At 33.3% G+C, this 18,438-nt stretch overlaps 1 protein-coding gene across 1 annotated transcript; it reads left to right on the top strand.

Annotated features, from left to right (window-relative positions):
• Positions 1-16,107: 16,107 nt before the first annotated feature.
• LOC131622233 (cysteine proteinase inhibitor 12-like) lies at positions 16,108-18,401 on the top strand. The gene is made up of 4 exons (XM_058893263.1): positions 16,108-16,426; positions 16,645-16,864; positions 17,722-17,867; positions 18,053-18,401. The coding sequence occupies exons 1-4, from the start codon at positions 16,232-16,234 to the stop codon at positions 18,188-18,190; spliced, it is 699 nt and encodes a 232-aa protein (XP_058749246.1). The 5' UTR covers positions 16,108-16,231; the 3' UTR covers positions 18,191-18,401.
• The last annotated feature ends 37 nt before the right edge of the window (positions 18,402-18,438 follow it).

Below are 18,438 nucleotides of genomic sequence, written 5' to 3'. Positions count from 1 at the left end.
AATAAAATTAATTTTTTACTATTGATACTCATAAGTTGATGATAAGAGCTGTGAGAATTTCTTCTATTTATATTAACCAAATTGAGACAGTATCTCCAATAATCTTCCCCAATATTAAGTTGTCCGATTGTGTTTCTGCCAGTCATCCTGATGTATCTGATCTTGAAGGGAGTTAAACTTGATTGTATAATCCTACAATAATGCAATTGACCAGAAATACGATATCCTGTCCGTTCTTCCTTAGTGTCATTGCCAGAGAATTGATAACCAATTAACACATTATCTCTTCTTTTAGGATTCAGTGTTTTACTCCTGATTTGAAAATCAGCAAACCAAGACCGAAAGAGGTAATAACCGATTGCCCTATTCAGCATGACCAAATCAATATGACAGAAAAAAGAGATCACAAGCCCCTTTTTTAGGCGATAGCAAATCGTGGTGAATTGATATCTTCCTCTGATTAAGCATATCAGATCTGTGCTATTGATCTGCATAACAACTATTATCAGAAACAATAAATTCTTGAGGATTCTCCTCATCGCGAAAAACCGTTCAGATTGAATAGCAGGGATTCGAGATCGAACTAACATCACAACTTTATAAATTAATAATTTTCCTCTGGATAAAATAGTTCTCATGAATAACTTTTGGATATATATGACATTTTTGGCCTGATTGAGTGCTAGCAGTCACAATATTTTTTGGACTACAAAGAAGAAAACATGGCCAGCGGATAACTCAGACATTCCGATGTGGTAGCTGCATCAACTCAACCTCTCTGTCAAAGATAATATCATCATCTCTAGAATACAAAATTCAAACCATTCATACTCAACATTCTTGATGTCCAACATTGCTTTTGTTGGAGCAATCATGGCAATAACACGCTATTATGGTGTCCCGAGAAACTTCATTCCTTTGAGGCATTTCGTCAAACAATTCATGTTATATAAACCAAGACAATCAAATAGAGAAATTGATGGTGAGAACACAAAAAGAGAAACATGTGTGTGAAGAAGTTAGGCCACAAATCCAAGGCCAGCTTATAGCTTACTAGGAAAGCACACTCTACGATGCGCGAGCCCTTGAAATAAATTTAACCTTTCTCTTTCAAAAATTTTCTTTTCACAAACAACCCTTCAATAGATGGTTTTTCACGATCTAAATTTGTCTTCTTAGATTTAGGGTTTCTGATATAATCATTGTATCGATAGATTTGATAGAGTTTTGTTATGTTTTTTTAACAGGGAAAAAAATTGTTTCTATAGAAATTGTTTTTTCCATGTTTATGGAATTGATAAATTCCACTATGAGATTGGAGCACAGTTCCTTGACCAATGAGAGTGAAGTAGTGAATAGGGATAACAAACCTGTTGTTGAGGATACGGATACTTAAGGCAAGAAGTGTATCGTTTTCCAGGACAAGGTTTTGATGAATGAGAATAACAATTTACAATATTTGATTAATTTAGGGAAGTTTAAAACCCCCGCAATCTAATGCTATTTTGTGTAATTGTTGACTTTAAGTGATGTGGCGTGTCACGTCAGCTTCCGTTAGTTCAAATAGACAGCAAGGAGTAAAATTGGGGATGAAAAACTTTAAGAGGACAATTCTTTGAAGAAAAATTTTATAAGAATTAAAACTGAATATTGAATTATTTATAGAGACGGAAAACATATTTAACCCTACATTAAATATGCCAACCAATTTGCTACTAATACCTTAAATATGCTGAAAATATTCATTATAAATGTGCTTTGCAAATAATAACCAAAAATCATGAGGAGCCTGGTGGAGAGGTATGTATCCAGCCAGTAAGATGGAGAGGAGGGTTTGAATCTTCATAAGATTAGTTTTAAAGTTTGCCTAACATATAGGGACCTGTAGCAAAAAAAATGTTTTTGGGACCAAATTCAAAAACTCTTATAGTATACCTTTTTAAATTATTTTGTAGAAAATAAAATATATTTTACTGAGTAAGTATTTTAAAGCATAGTTTCACTTCTGTTGATATTAATTTAATAGTTAATCTATACGAGCATATTTAATTTCAAATTAAAATTATAATCATAATTTAATTTAGTGTGGAAGCTAATAAACAAATTTACGTGCATAAAATAGTCTTAGGTGAGTGCGGGTCCAAACCGAACCAACACATAAATTATTTAAACCGGCTAATTTATAAGTATACCCAATTCAACCTGCAATAATCTATATAATTTTCGTTCGGATATCGAATTTGAATTTTTCAATCCGCATGCAAATTCATTGACCCAACCTTTTAATGTGACATTAATAATTTTTTATTTATTATTATTATTTTATATGAAAATATAAAATTAATTTTTACTGTAAATCATAGATTTTTCAAAGAAAAAATAAAAATTATTCAATACCAATACTACTATTATATCATTGAGATTACGTAATTCTAAGATTAAGTATTGTTTTTATTTTCTTTTGTATTATTTTTAACTAAAGTATTTTATGGTAATAAATGGGTTTTGTGAAATTTTTTACTATTATCAAGTGTTATGTCGTGGAGGTGAATTTTATTAAACATTATATGATATATTTCATCCAATTTGATTCTTAAAAATGAATGTAATTGTATTAAATTATGTTATAATTTTTTTTATAACTTGGAAAAAATTATCAAAAAAATATTTTTTATTTGAAACACAACCCCTGATTCCAACCCATAAATGAACGGGTCGATTTTGACTGTGATATTGCGGGTTGAACAATGAACCCAATCCATTAAAGTTTGAACGGATTGGGTAACAGATTAGACCAAACTTTATCCAACCCATAAATGAACTAGTAAATTTTTACCATGAAATTACGCATTGGACGATGAACCCAACACATTAAAGTTTAGGTAACAGGTTAGACCAAACTCTATCCAACCCAACCCGCGTACACCTCTAGTCTTAGGATCTACAACATTTTGATCTATCATAGATTAAAAGAATGTGTGGACGGATCCAAATCAAAACGTTTCTAAGCAGCCACTACTAGAAAATTGAGTTTTAGTTTACAAGAATTAGCATCGGCCTCCGACAACGACGTTAATGGGCTAACAAGCCATCCTATTATTTTCTTTTTAACATTATTTTTATTGATTATTTAGCCACGGCAAAGCCGGCGCTAACTACTTATTGGCCTAATTTTTAATTTATTTTTTCCTTTTTCCCTCTTATATTACGTTTGGTGTTTAACTCATTTTTTTATTTCAGTTTTAGTGTCGGATAGACCCACACTCTGTATTATTAATTAATGATTAAATTAGTTATTTATTTAGTTTTCCTCTTCTTTTTTTCATTTGGCGCTAGATTTATTTTATTTTTTTAGTTAGCATTTTGTGGCGGCCTAATCGACGCTACTATTTAATTAATTAATTAAATAATTAAGTAATTAATTGGTTTTTTCCTCTTCTTTTTCAGTTTGGCGCTAGAGTAATTTTTTTAGTAATGGCGGCCTGACCGACGGTAATAATTAATTAATTAATTAAAAAAATTTACTATTCTTTTTCACAAGGTCCATGAACCCCCTATTTTTTTATTATCATTTTTTGTTTACTTTTAATTGATTAGTTAAATATTATTTTAATTAGTTGGTTATGTTAACTAAAATTGATTGGGTTTAATGGATATGCACTGACAGTGTAAAATAGTTTTACACCGTCATCCAATAGAAAAACACAAATTTGCCATGTCATTAAAAGTTTTTTAAAATAAAAAAGGGTTTTAATTGGATACATAGTTGTGATTGGTTGACAGTGTAAAACTATTTTACACTGTCAGTGCATCACCTATTTTCTCAAATTGATTAGTTTTGCTAATTAATTTTATTAGCTTAATTAATAGATTTAATCAATTTATAATTAATTGATTAATTCACTTGTCTATTTGTTTAATAGACTTGTATTTTAATTGTTTTATTATATCTATATTCAACAAAATGTATCCCTCTTCCATGATGTGTAATAATTTTACCGCTTTTCTTTATGCTTTCATGTTACCTTAGCTAATTGTTATTTCAAGATTCACGTAAAATCAACCATTTTCATAAAAGAACAAAAACAAGTTGAAGGATAGAAAAACACTTAGAAAGGGGGGGTTTGAATAAGTGTAGTCAAAAAAAACTTGAACGATAAAAACAATTTGCACAGTTATTTTTATCCTGGTTCGTTGTTTACTAAACTACTCCAGTCCACCCCCACAGAGTGATTTACCTCACCTGAGGATTTAATCCACTAATCGCAATAGATTACAATGGTTTTCCACTTAGCCCACGACTAAGTCTTCTAGAGTATCCTGATCACAACCTGATCACTCTAGGAACAAATGCTTAGACACAAGCTAAGACTTTCTTAGAGTATCCTGACCACCACGTGATCACTCTAATTACAACTGCTTAGACACAAGCTAAGACTTCCTAGAGTATCCTGATCAACACTTGATCACTCTAGTTACTTACAAATTAATGTAATCAATTCTAAGAGTATTACAAATGCTTCTGAAAAGCTATAATCACAACAGTGATATTTCTCTTAACGTTTAAGCTTAATCTCACTAATATATTACGACAGCAATGTAGTGAGCTTTGATGAAGATGAAGTTTCTGAGCTTTGAGTTGAACAGTGTTTCAGCAAGTTTTTCAGAGTAAGTTCTTTCAAAATCGTTAACCTTGCTTCTCATCAGAACTTCATATTTATAGGCACTTGAGAAGATGACCGTTGGGAGCATTTAATGCTTTGCGTATTCCGTACAGCATTGCATTTAATGTTTCACGCTTTTGTCAACTACCTCGAGCCTTGTTCACGCTGTGTCTACTGACGTTGCCTTTAATAGCTTCCAACGTTCCTTTTGTCAGTCAGCGTAGCCTGCCACCTGTACTTTCTTCTGATCTGATGTTTGTGTATACAGCATTTGAATATCATCAGAGTCAAACAGCTTGGTGCATAGCATCTTCTTGTCTTCTGACCTTGAAGTGCTTCTGAGCGTGATACCATGAGAACTTCAGTGCTTCTGCTTCTGATCTCAAGTTCTTCTGATGCTTCCATAGACCCATGTTCTGATTCTGCCTTGACCATCTTCTGATGTCTTGCCAGACCATGTTCTGATGTTGCATGCTGAACCTTCTGAGACAAAGCTTCTGAGCGCTGATTTGTGCATACTCTTTATATATTTCCTGAAAGGGAATTTGCAATGTATTAGAGTACCACATTATCTCACACAAAATTCATATCCTTGTTATCATCAAAACTAAGAATATTGATCAGAACAAATCTTGTTCTAACACAAGTTTGATCCAACATCGAGCCCTTTTATCAAAATTAAACTTAAATTGAATGCAACGCGAGTGCTCGATCCAATATTGGCTATCTCTTCCGATTAGCTCAAACTCTTCCCATAATCAACTTCAAACGCTTGATCCAACGTCTAGTCGTTTTTATGCGCGAAAATATTTTTCTTAAATAAACGGATTGAATGGATGAGCTGGAAGAATTTCCAACCTTATTTTCTAAATTAATCGGATACGATCAAAACACTTTTAATTAAGTGATTTTAGTTTAACTCAACAGACAGTAAACGAGCGAGCGGGAAGCATTTCCTACCTTTCTCACGAGTATCTGAATACAAGTCGCGTAGCTTGGACATTTGATTCTCACCCACTGTTAAAGAGTTAAAGACTAAACTTGTCTCACTCTTTTCAATAAAAGGATTAAACAGGCGCGCTGGAAGAATTTCCAACCTTTCCCTAAGTGTTTGAATACAAGCTGTATAGCTTGGACATTTGGCACTCATATCTTATAAAAGCAAATCAACCAATAAACTTCGAAATTCTTTTAAGAAGCGAGTATGCTTTATCCATATTAAAGTGGAACAATCAAAGGCTTCAGCCTCCAATAGCGAGCAACAAGCAAAGGTTTAATCACTCCATATGTATAAAGTGTCACTCTTTAAAAACAACCAACAAATATGTGGTTTTCTACCATGAACTATGAAGCTCTGATTTTTTCATTGCACTTGAGGATATGTAGGCACAAGATTTTGAAATCTTGGCGGGCACAATAATGAAAAACCAAAAAAAACCCTTTCTCGCTTAATAAGTAGAAGACCGCAAATGATTCACGCTAACACTCATTCGCGAAACTAACTAAATGGGTCCTATTGAGTACAACAGATATGAGGGGTGCTAATAGCTTTCCCTTGCATAACTGACTCTCGAACCCCCTCTTAGTTGCGACGACCATGTTTTATTTTCTTTCATGGGTTTTATCAATGTTTTCCCTTTCCTTTGGATTAATAAAGTTCAATGGCAACTCTGTTGTATTTCGAGCGTTCCTTACGCTCGGGTATTTTTTGCACCGCGACACCTACTCACCAAGTAAATGGAAAAGTATAAGCTAAACCCAATTTCCTTTGGACCATAGAGAAAAGAGAAAAATTGAAATAGATTTCAAAACAAAAAACTTCATAATAATATCTCTAGATGTTAGTAAACTTTTATATGATCATCATTGCAAAACTTCCAAGGAAATATGGGATTCTGTTGAAATGATCTACGGAGTTTCTTCAAGTATCAAACAAGAGGAAATTAACACATGCGAAGAAGATGTTACTTTTAATTGTCTTTCAAAATTTAGAAACATTGGTAATTATGTTGGAAACTGTATGACTAATAAATATCTAAGAGCTAAGAATTGGAAGTTTATCCAATCCTTAAATCAAATTATATGAGCCTTTATGAATTTCAGGAGAAATCAAGAAAGAATGAAATCATAAAGAAATTGAACAAGTTAGTTCAATTTCTTAAATATGAAGAAACAACATTGAAGAATCATCAATTGCGTCATACTCTTAACGACCAACTCCAGTAGAGTCCTTCAAAAGAACTTATTCAAGATTTTAATGATCTTCGGAAGATTCAACATCAATTGAAGGAACCTCGTGTTTGAGAAAATGTTGTGAAGAAGAATTATCTTCAAATGAAATCCTCGAAAGAAAGAAAGGAGGAGAAACATAAACCTCAGGGAGAAACATGAAAGAATGTTTTTCCAACGAAGACGATGAAGTTTTCATAAAAGAAACTTACGAGGTAGATATTGTTCAGGTACCTAAACCATCTTATGAACAACTATTTCAAATGAGTGGTCAGTTAGTTGAAGAAATGAGATACTAAAATAACGTTGCATAGGTCTTAGAGAATCATTAAGTTATCTTAAAGAAATCAATTAATCATTCAAGATAGAGATAACTAAGATAAAAAAAACTCAAAAGAAGAATGTAATCGTTATGTCTCTATGAAAAACTGAGTAATTGCTTTACGTAAAACCCTGGGTAAGTTTACCCAAGGAAAAGAAAAACTTGACTTAATCTTATCAAGTCAAAGATATTCCTTAAATAAAAATAGACTAGGATTTAAAAGGGATAAGAAACCTAGTAATGGTGTAGATCACAAGGAAAGGAAGCATCTAGTTTATAAATGCACACACTATAAAAGAGTAGGTCACTTAGAACCCTTTTGTTTCGATAAATTGAAAAGGTAAAAAGGTAACAACCTTAAATCTTATGGAACTAATGCCCCAAGGCCAAGAAGATATGGGCACCTAAGGTGAAACCTTAGTGTTTTACAAGTATGCTTTGTATCTCAAAGCTTTAAGATAAATATTAATGAAGTTGTGCAGAGATAGAGTATACTTTAAAGTATACAACTTTAATTAATCCTTTTGATCCGAAATCATGTGATGATTAAAGTAGATAATACTGAGGGTGTCTCAACATTTATGATTCTTAGTGATCAATTAACCTCTTATTAGTTTGAATGGATCTGTCTGTAATGGACTTATTCATTTTGTTGTTAATAACAACTCTCGCATCCAATGATACATAGAGGAGGACACGCCATAATATGACCGGTGTTTCCCTATAAAGGAAGAACTTATCAAGATATCTTGATAGAATAGGTATACACTATTTTAAGTTTAATTGGATAACTTTGATTAAATCCTTAAAATAGTGAATTTAATATTTTACTCTTCTCAGTAAATTATTTCACTAACCATAAAAATGAGTATTTAATTGTTTTATAGTAAAGGGGTGCAAATAATGTTGAATGGGAGTATAAAAAAGTAGGCTAAATACCTTTTTTAGTCCATTAAGTGTACCTCGGGGTCCATTTTGATCCCTCATCTTTAAAAAGTTCCAAATTGATCCTTTAATTATTCAAAAAGGTCCATGTTTATCCTTCCGTTTGGTTCTGTTAGTCAAAGTCAGAAAAAAATCTAGGTGGCATTATTTTATGCTGATGTAGATATAACATGAATAAAGGACCATGCATTTATTCCATTTATGATCTTGGATGCAAGACACTTGGCAACTAAACATCCAATGGCTCTATTTTAATGTTAATAAAATAATTAAGTTTTTTTTTTATTTTGGAGATTTCAATTTAACGTTAATTTTTATTCCTAATAATAACATACATTTTAATGTCACATTAATAAAAATATATTTTGTTTTGTTAAAGACCACATAACTTTTGTACCAAAAAAAAATCACACGTCTTTATCATTATCTTCTTCATCTTCCTACAGATTGACAATTTGTCTCTTCAACCTCGAGAATTCACAAGTGACCTTAAATCTCTAGAAATTTTCAATAAAGCATCAGTGGGAGAAGATATTCCTTAGAAAACTAAAAACCCATAATTTCTAAAACTCGGAAATTCTTCTTTTGTGTACAAATATGAACAACATCAATGGTGATGAAGGTTGTTGGTCCGGTGGTGGGAGAATGCGATGGGTATGGTGGTGGTCGGAAATGAGATGGGTATGGTGGTGGTCCAGTGATGAAGGTTAGTGGTGATGGACTGTTTGGATTTGAAATTGAATTTGGGGCTTTAGGGTTCATAATGTTGAAACTGCATTTGGGGTTTTATTGAGATGAAGATGAACACACGTACGAATTAATTCATTTGATTTTCCGCAAATCTTCCGCTTGGTTGTATAAACCCAGATTTACCAAAACTGATTTGGGGCTAAGGGTTTGATTTGCGTTTAATAAAAAATACTAAATTTCTAGATTTTTCAAATGGATTGTTGTTTTATCTTCATCAAAATTTCCAGTTTTTTTACCAAATTTTAGGAAAATTGACATAGAGGATAAATATGAGAAAAGAATAGACAAAGAAATGGCGACGATGATGACGAAGAGGCTGTTTTCATTCTTTGTTGCTGGGTCACTATTGAAGTCTTGTGGTTGAAGAGGCTGTCTTCATTCTTGAAGAAGAAGACGGGGATGACATAGATTTGTTATCTTCAGCAAAATATAAGTATTAATTAGACATTAAAATATTTTTTATTAGAAATAACAATAACAAAATATAATATAATATGTTTTAATGTGATATTAAGAAAATATAATATGCTTTAATGTGATATTAAGAAAATATAATATGCTTTAATATGATATTAAGATAGAATGATAGTCGGGAGAAATTGCAATTATTAGTGATAATGATCAAGATATTGTTTAGCATAAATATAAATTAAAACAAATTAAGTAATACGTGGAATTTAGTAATAGACATGTAGGATGCCACATAAGCAAAAGTTGACGCCGTTTGGAAAAAATGGACGGAAAGGACTATCGTGGACCTTTTTGAATAATTAAATGACCACTTTGGAACTTTTTAAAGATAAGGGATCAAAATGTACCCCGAGGTATACTTAAGGGACCAAAAATGGTATTTAGCCAAAAAAGTAACAAGTGAAGCACACTAAGACTAAAACAAAATATGCTAAAAATGGGCCAGCCAATCAATTGACACTATGGTCCAATCGATTGGAGCATCGGAAAAATAAAAAAAATGAACTTTGGAGCCATCCATAACAAATAGTTGGATGAGCATTAATTAAAGCGGTCATGTGCAATAGATAAATCACTAAAATTGAAGGAACTAAATTGATTAGCACAATCGATTAGATAAAGTCTATAAATAGAGGTGTTTTTATCAGAGTAGGGATCCAATCCATTTCCTAAACAGAAATGGAGGGTTCATTATTATAGTTTTATGTGTATAAAGTTAAATAAATATTAAATATGTGTCACATGTTTTTGAAATATGTGCAATTTACACATAAAACTATAGTAATTGACCCTCCACTTCTTTTTAGGAAATGGAGTGGATCCTTACTCTTTTTATCATTATTCTCATCTCATCATATCCTAACTTATGCATTAAATTAGAAATACCTTAGTTCTCTAAGTCATCAATCATCATCTCAAATGGCCTAAAAAAGAACCTGTTCTTCCCAACCATCATCATCGTACTTTTCCAAAGATTTTTCCAATAAAGCTTAAGAAATCAACTTCAATGGATATTATGGACTGCTCTTTCATGGACGCTTTCAACTTCGCCGACTTGAAGAATTTTGTGTTTGATAAACCTCAAGATAGGTACCTAGAATTAGTAAGAATTTTCTATGTTAAACTCACCTAAAATGATGGTATCATCAACTCCGAAGTCAAGAAATATCCTATCACTATGTCTCTTGAAGATTTTGCTCAAATATGCAACATACCCTTCATAAAGCAAAATTATGATCAAACTGATTCTCAAGGTAATGAATTTAAATTTTATATTAATGCTCATACCTTTCTCGTTAATCCTTCTTCTAAAATACCATCTCCCTTCAATGTCGGTCTCATACGCTATGATTGTAGACTAACTCATTACACAATGAATAATGTCATTTTCCCAATGAAAAGTAACTTTAGCACTCTCAATAAGTTAGACATCCCTTTAATTTGATTCTTGGACAACCAAGTTGAAAAAAATTAGGAGGATGTTATACTTCACCAGTAAAAGGAAAACATCACTCTTCAATATGCTGAACTTGTAACAAATTTTTTTAGCTACATCAATTATGATTTTAGTGAAAAAGCACCAAAATTCATGCACACAAAGATAGGGTAAGCAACAATAAGTAAAATGGGATATGTTATTCAAGGAAGAGAACATGTTCCAATGCCACCAAGAAGAGGAATACATCAAAGAAATAACGACTTTCCTTCATCATCCTCAAACACTCTCAATGACATCTGTAATGAGCAAAGGAAAATGAATGCAAAGATCGACAAGCTCATCAAAAGAATGGATAAAAGAAACCAAATCTCCCCAATGGATTCAAGTGAGGATAATGATGATGATGATATGAACTAAGTGTTTCTTAGCTGCTTAGTTTTCCTTGTTTTAAAAGCTTATTTTCTTTTTATTATTCTTTTTGTAATCTCCCTTCTTGTATTTTAAATTCCCCAATTTTAATGAATAAAAAGTAATGTTTTCTCATTCCTAAGTGTTTTATTTTCCTATGTTTGCATATTTAAATTTCTGCAATGCATGTTTATCCACCTTTTGATTTTGACAAATGGGGAGAAGTATACTCTCAGGGAGAGTAGAGTATACTCACTATTTAACTAAGGGGGGTTTAATTACTTCAAATACATATGTGTTATTTCTTTTACCACCTCCATTGAGAGATGTGTTATCATCATCAAAAAAGGGGAAATATAAAACCTTGTTTTGCAGGTTACTTTTAGGTGACATGCCTTTAAAAAGACGAAAACTTTTAATGATGACACCTAATGGTTAATAATGAAAACGAAGCAGTTAAATAGGTTAAAGATGCAAACCAAACTATTAGGGTTTAATAAAGAACTTGACTATATGATGACTAAAGATGCAAGTGCTTATAAGAATGAAGCAATTGAAAAATACTTAAAGATTATGGAAGCCATGCCTTGACGCGTCTGAGTGAACATACTTTAAAGCATAAGGGCATTATCATAAAAGTACATGGCTAAAGCGCACACTCACATAAACTTGCTTTCAAACTTATTTTTCTTAAGAAAATATTTTGAAAACATCTTGAAGTCGTGCCAAATGAGTTAGGAGATGTCAAAATAGATTTGGGAAAAGTTTTGCTTTTGGCAATTGATTGGCACATTAACCTAATTGATGGTTCAGTTCAGAGAATTGGTTCTATTGGACATCTTGCACCAGTGAAGGTTTCAGTTTGAAATTGTTTGCCTCAATCGCAGGTGGTGTGATACTTGAGTGTGGTTCAGCTCGTGAAGGAGCGGCATAGTGTCTAAGAGGACGAAGAGCAGCCATCCCTAACTTTGGGGTTAGTTGATCAGCAAAGATCAATTCCTGAGAAATTGGAATTGGTTCTACTTCGGGAAGATGATGAATTCGACGTCTTATGTTAATAAAACGTTCGATTTCGTTAGTTCGTTGTATTAATTCCCCTCCTTGTGAACGAGTATTTGGCATACAATCGTTCAAAGAAAAGGAACAAAATTGTCCTAGTCTCTACCGTGTAACAGTGAGTTACGATATCGACTTAAATAGTCCCCGACAACGGCGCCAAAAACTTGATCGCGACTTTACGTGTCTATAAATCTGATAACTGCAAGTGCACAGTCGTGTCGTGTAGTTTTAAAAGATATCAAATCCACATGGACTATGAATCGATCTACCGTTATCTAAGGTAACTATGTAAAGGTAAGGCTACTAATATTTTGGTTGTTTCTAACGGGAAAATTAAATTATGAATTCTAAGAAATATAATAATAAATGGATATCAGTATGTATTTCGTATAACTTAGGTGATCCGAAGGTCCATTGGCTATGGTTCACATTTAATTAAAAATCTTTATTAATTATGTCGTTTAAAAGTCCTCCTCTCAAACTCTCGCTCTGTTGATTTAGACTACTATCCTAACTCGTAATGTACGCTCTCGCCATCCCATTAGATTTAGAAAAGCTTTTTGAAAATAACATATTTAATAAAATGCTCGCTTTATGAAGACGTTATCTACTTAAATCTCCTAGTCTCAAACTCTCGCTCTGTTGACTCGGATCATGCCAGTATTCCCTAACGTACGCTCTCGCTGTCCCGCGTCGGGTTTAAAAACACTTTTTGAAAGTAAATAAATTCTAATTAGTTTTAATACACTTTCGCCATCCTTAAAACTAATGTTCTATGTCTACTATCCAGTTAAATATCTCAAACTCTCGCTCTATTGATTTTAACCTTTATCAGTCCTAAAGTCTCAAACTTTCGCTCTATTGATTTTAGAACTTTAGCAAATTAGATTAGACATAAAACCAAAAACAAGTGATATTTAATAAAACATATTTAAGCCAACTTATTTCGGATCCCACGGTTAACTTACTCTACATACCGATATCTAAATAAATTAGCCAGACATATTGATACGGTTAAACATGCATAAATCGGTTCGGTTTACAATAATAGGTATATCAATTGACATACAATATATCATGCAAAAGAATATAATTAAAGCAATAAATAAAAACTTGAATAATATAAATCTGAAATAAAACTTGAATCTTCGAGTACTTGAACTTCCACCACAGGTCGGTTGGATCGTTCTTCAGAAAATTATTCGGCGTAAATTAAACAAGGAATAAAAAAAACTAAATCCAACGTAAGGTTAGATTTATTGAAAGTTCACAACAATTTCCGGTGTAGAAATTGCTGTGAGAAAAGAATACTAAGAATTAAAATGCGAAGGAAAATAATGCGTTCGGAAATAAATTCGGCAGAACTTCGTTGCAGAAAATTTGGACCCTTGATAATGAACTATCGGTCTCCTTTTATAGTTGAGTAGTAGTAGCTTTCTCTCCCTCACGAAGCACTTTTTCTTCCGTAAAAATAGTAACTGCTTGACTCTTCCCAGAGACGTGCGTCTCCACTTCGTAGTTTGACTTGGTGAATGAACTTGAGACGTGCGTCTCAAGTGGAGATCTTTAAGGGAGGTTGGAAACGGGCGTCTCCACCTTGTGACGTGGCTAGGGCGTTTGGAGACGGGCGTCTCCACGTGCTGAGGTGGTTGCTTTCAGCTCCTTCGTGGGCTGGGCTTCTACCATTATGCTTTTAGGCCTTCTTTGCACCCCCTATTCACTTCAGCACCTCTCCTTTTATCTTCTTGGAATAAATATGAATGATTTTGCTCCATTTCTTCTTCTTTTCACGAATAGCCTTTAACATGGACATAATACCTGAAACATCGCAAATACCCGCATAATACCATAATAAAACAATATAATTAAATAAAAATGCTAATAATATTTGTGGAATTCAAGCTAAATATATGGTATAAATTCGTGTTATCAATAATCAGTGGTCTCAAAACAAACCTAATCACTTTCTCCATATCGTATTTTCCATCAAACTTATTCGTGCAATTTACTTTGCAAGCTAAACTTGAAACCCCTGAATATTTACTTTTAAAACCACACTAATAACCTTGTTAAAATAACACAATCCCTGTGGAGACAATCTTATATTTTTATTACTTTGATACAATTAGTACACTTGCTAATTTCTCAATACCATCTTATGAGGAAAATACATTTATAGATTATTATAAAAGAATCCTTGACATCTTAACATGTCGCTCATTCAATGTTTATACTACGAGTAACATAGAAAATACAAAAAAAATTGAACTTGCCCAAAGCAATGCTTGAGGTAATCACCCTCTAAGGGACTCAACAAAGTTATCATCACAGGGACTCAAATAAAGTCTTGCCTAGGGGATTCAACAAAAGTCTCATTAGGGAACTCATATAAAGTCTCATCTGAGGGACTCGACTAAATTTTTTTCAAAAAAATACTCAACTAAAGTCTCTCCCGAGGGACTCAACTTGGATCATGTCAAAGGGACTCAATTAGAGTCTCGCTTGAGAGAATCAACTAAAGTCTCGCCAGAAAAGACTCAAATAGAGTATCTCCTTAGGGAATCAACTAGAATCTCGCTTGAGGAACTCAACCAAAGTCTCGCCAGAGGGACTCAACTAGTGTCTCGCTTGAAGGACTCAACTAAAGTATTGCATGAGGGACTCAGCTAGAGTCTCGCCCAAGGGAATCAACTAAAGTCTTACCCAATGGACTCAACTAAAGTATCGTTAGAGGAACTGAACTCAAGCTTCACCTAAATGCTCAATTCAAGGTTTCATATAGGTTGTTTTGAAATCAAGGTAATGAAACTAAATCACTTGGCCCTATTAAAGTCCTCGTACTTGAAAAACAGTATATTGATATACTTGTAAAGGGCTCATAAAATGCGACGAGAGTAGTGCATTATCTCACCATAAAGCCCTTTTGATCGTCCATTTACGATATTGACCTTCTATTTTTGGATGTGTCACCCTTTTATTAAATACGTCGCCTATTTTTGGAATGACCCGCCTAACATGGGAGGATAGGGGAAGTGACATGTCCATGGTCCGCTACAACATAGAAGGAGTCATAGAGAAGTTAATCATGCTTTCCTAAATAATGGGGGATTAACTTTTACCTCGCATCCTATCAGTGGTAGCTTCTATTTTTAAGGGGTCTAGGAACCAGGTCCAAAAGCACAGTTGTAAATATCTCAATCTTGAAATTGAAAAAGACAATCTCATATTCACGTAAAAACCACATATATAGAGCTTCTCACTTCCCTATATGTGGGCACTCTCAACTTTACAACAACCTTAAAGTATGTGACAACTCTTACTCTCTCCATCCCACAATGAATGACCCAACACACCATTGCACATAGATTAACAAAAGTGTATAAAAGTATGAGAGAGAGACTGTTTACTATAGTACCCTTAACATGTATTGGGAATGGTGAAATTTTTATTAAGTAAAAGGTAGAATTGAAAAAAATGTATTGAAAATTGAAAATGGTCATTCATTTTGAGACATCATTTTATTTTAAATGAGTCAGTCATTGTGGGACTGAGGGAGTAACATCTAAGACTTGTCACGTAGTGTGATTTTAGCAAATATACTTTAAAATTACAAATTAATTTATATTTTTTAATTTTAAACTTGACCCAAAATTTTAAAATTGTATAAAAAAATCCAAAAATTTTAAAAATAAACTTAAATTCTCAATCCACACATAAAAATTTAAAAATAAATCTATTTTAATTAAATTATTTAAAATAATTTGTTATTGGGCTTGATTTCCTTCATTAACAACAAATTTACGGTTAACTCCAATTAAGAAACCAAACCAAACCAACATCCCAAACAAAACGAACAAGAAAACACAACAAACAAAAACTAACCTTCAAATCAAAAGCCAAAACAACAAGCGATTCCTTGTTACCGAGTGGGAATAGTGATTAAAGATGATGAAGTTCCATTCAATCTTCTTTGCCATTTTTCTTACGCTTTTTGGTCTCTATGACTTAGGTTTATGCACGCAACAACATGATGACAACAACATCAGGATCAAAATGGGAGCAGGCGAGGAATCTCCCAATGAATTTGCTGAAATTGAAAGCCTCGCTCGTTTCGCCGTTCAACAACATAACAACAAAGAGGTTTTAATCCTTGGTTTCAATTTATTACTATATTAGATTGTTGAAATATTTGGGCTTTGGTTTGATAATGATTTGTTGATATGAATTTTGTAAACTAGGTTTTTTGATTTAATAGAGCATACAAAATAGATTAAATTCCCTTTGTCGGTTCAGAAGAGATTGAAATGCAAGAAATTATTAAATAAAAGTTTATTTATAGATGTATTTGTTCTATGCAGAATGCGCTTCTTGAGTTTGTTAAGGTGTTGAAAGCCAAAGAACAGGTTGTGGCTGGTAAAGTATATACTCTTACCTTAGAAGCAGTTGATGCCGGAAAGAGGAGGATATATGAAGCCAAAATTTGGGTGAAGCCATGGATGAACTTCAAGCAGTTGCAAGAATTCAAACTTGCGCGTGTCATATCTCCGTTTACAAAATCTGATCAGCGTGTTAAGCAAGGTGATTTTCTGCTTATATCTGCTCATGAATTTACATTTTTAGAATTTTCTTCCTCGGCCTTTTCTCGCACCTTTTCTTGTCGATTCAACTTTATAAGCCCTTTTAATTAGCAAATAACAAAAGGGGAAACTTTAGTGATCAATACAGGATGGTAGCAAATTTAGGGTTCTATGAAAATTGAAAAGTAAAAAGGGTTGCATAGTTTTATATGTTTCCTTGGGCTTTGCTTTGTTTGGGAATTTGGAGGGTAAGGGAGGGGAGGGCTTTGAAAAAAAGGAAGGATGGAGTGGAAAGAATTGTCCCTATCACAACATTCCCCCTGAGAGCTGACGTCGCAGTGATTACTGGTTGCACTGACATTTTACTTGACCCTTTCTGCCCCCGATGTGAGGCACGATACTACCCGATGTGAGACTCGGTAATACCGAAGTCCCTATCACTCTGCCACTTAGAAGACTATGAAATTGGGTTGATGGTCTTACTGCCACTCTTTCCTCTCTGCTTTTTCTTTATGATGTTCATGAGCTAAGCCCCATAGCTTTTATTGATTGTAGATAAGAAACTATGGAGTACTATAATCTCTCCCTTTTATTTTTCATGCACTTTCAATGCAGTATGGATCAGATATATGTGGCTGTTTGGCTATATAACAAGCCAAAGGTAGTTTGTTAGTGTGTACCTTATGTTGATATGGGTGTTCATATTTGTTTGTTTTCATTCCTCATCTTAATAACTATTATTTTGCAATTGCTTTTACTGATTTTGCTATCCTAGTTGTTGCTCCGAAAGGATATTGTCTTAAATTTCTTTTAAACTTCAATGGTTGTTTATGAGAAATTGTACCAATTTTAATTCAGAGGGACACCAATTAGGATGGCATGAAGTTCCAAATCACGATCCCAATGTCAAAGATGCTGCTAATTATGCTGTGAAGTCCATTACACGGAGGTCCAACTCTCTGTCGCCGTATGAACTCATGGACATTGTTCGAGCCAAAACCAAGGTGAGCAGTCATATCTGTTAACTTTTATTAATTGCTGGCCTCCACTCGAGATTTGGTTGAATCTCTTGTGGTTGTACATCCCTGCCCATTTCTTTCGTTACTTCTCTTCCTTCCAACAGACCCGTTTCTATTCCTTTTAATGTATTTGACCTTACTTGATCAACATTTTTCTGCTAAAAATGCAGGTCATTGAAGATCATGTCAAGTTTAACTTGCTTCTGAAGGTAAGCAGGGGAGTCAAAGAAGAAAGGTTAAGGGTTGAGGTAAATAAAAAACAAGGAGGAAGGTTTTATATGAGCTGGATGGAACAAGATCACTCCTGAATGAATTGGCCAGCTTTATATTTATTGATATAAGTGGAGTGATGCTGCGGTTACTCATGAAAAACTTGCTGTTCTGTGAACATTTTCTGTGCATAATTGTATACATGTAAATGGTTACAATATAATACGTATACGGACAAATTGAGATGCATATGTAATAATGTAACTTGCCTTTCATATTTTATGAATAATTAGATATTACGTCTACAAATCTATAGTCAATATCATATAGCAGAATCTGATAAAAT

This window comes from Vicia villosa, unplaced genomic scaffold (assembly GCF_029867415.1).
Source record: "Vicia villosa cultivar HV-30 ecotype Madison, WI unplaced genomic scaffold, Vvil1.0 ctg.000025F_1_1, whole genome shotgun sequence".
Taxonomy (NCBI): Eukaryota; Viridiplantae; Streptophyta; class Magnoliopsida; order Fabales; family Fabaceae; genus Vicia; species Vicia villosa.
The sequence above is the reverse complement of the archived record's forward strand: the minus strand, read 5'-3'. Positions and strand labels throughout refer to the sequence as shown.

Bases quoted from the DNA above. Each gene is read 5' to 3' on its own strand.
- LOC131622233 (XM_058893263.1), top strand. From the start codon at position 16,232: ATGATGAAGTTCCATTCAATCTTCTTTGCCATTTTTCTTACGCTTTTT. The intron at 16,865-17,721 runs GTGATTTTCTGC...ATTTTAATTCAG, and splicing joins TGATCAGCGTGTTAAGCAAG to AGGGACACCAATTAGGATGG. The intron at 17,868-18,052 runs GTGAGCAGTCAT...CTAAAAATGCAG, and splicing joins TTGTTCGAGCCAAAACCAAG to GTCATTGAAGATCATGTCAA.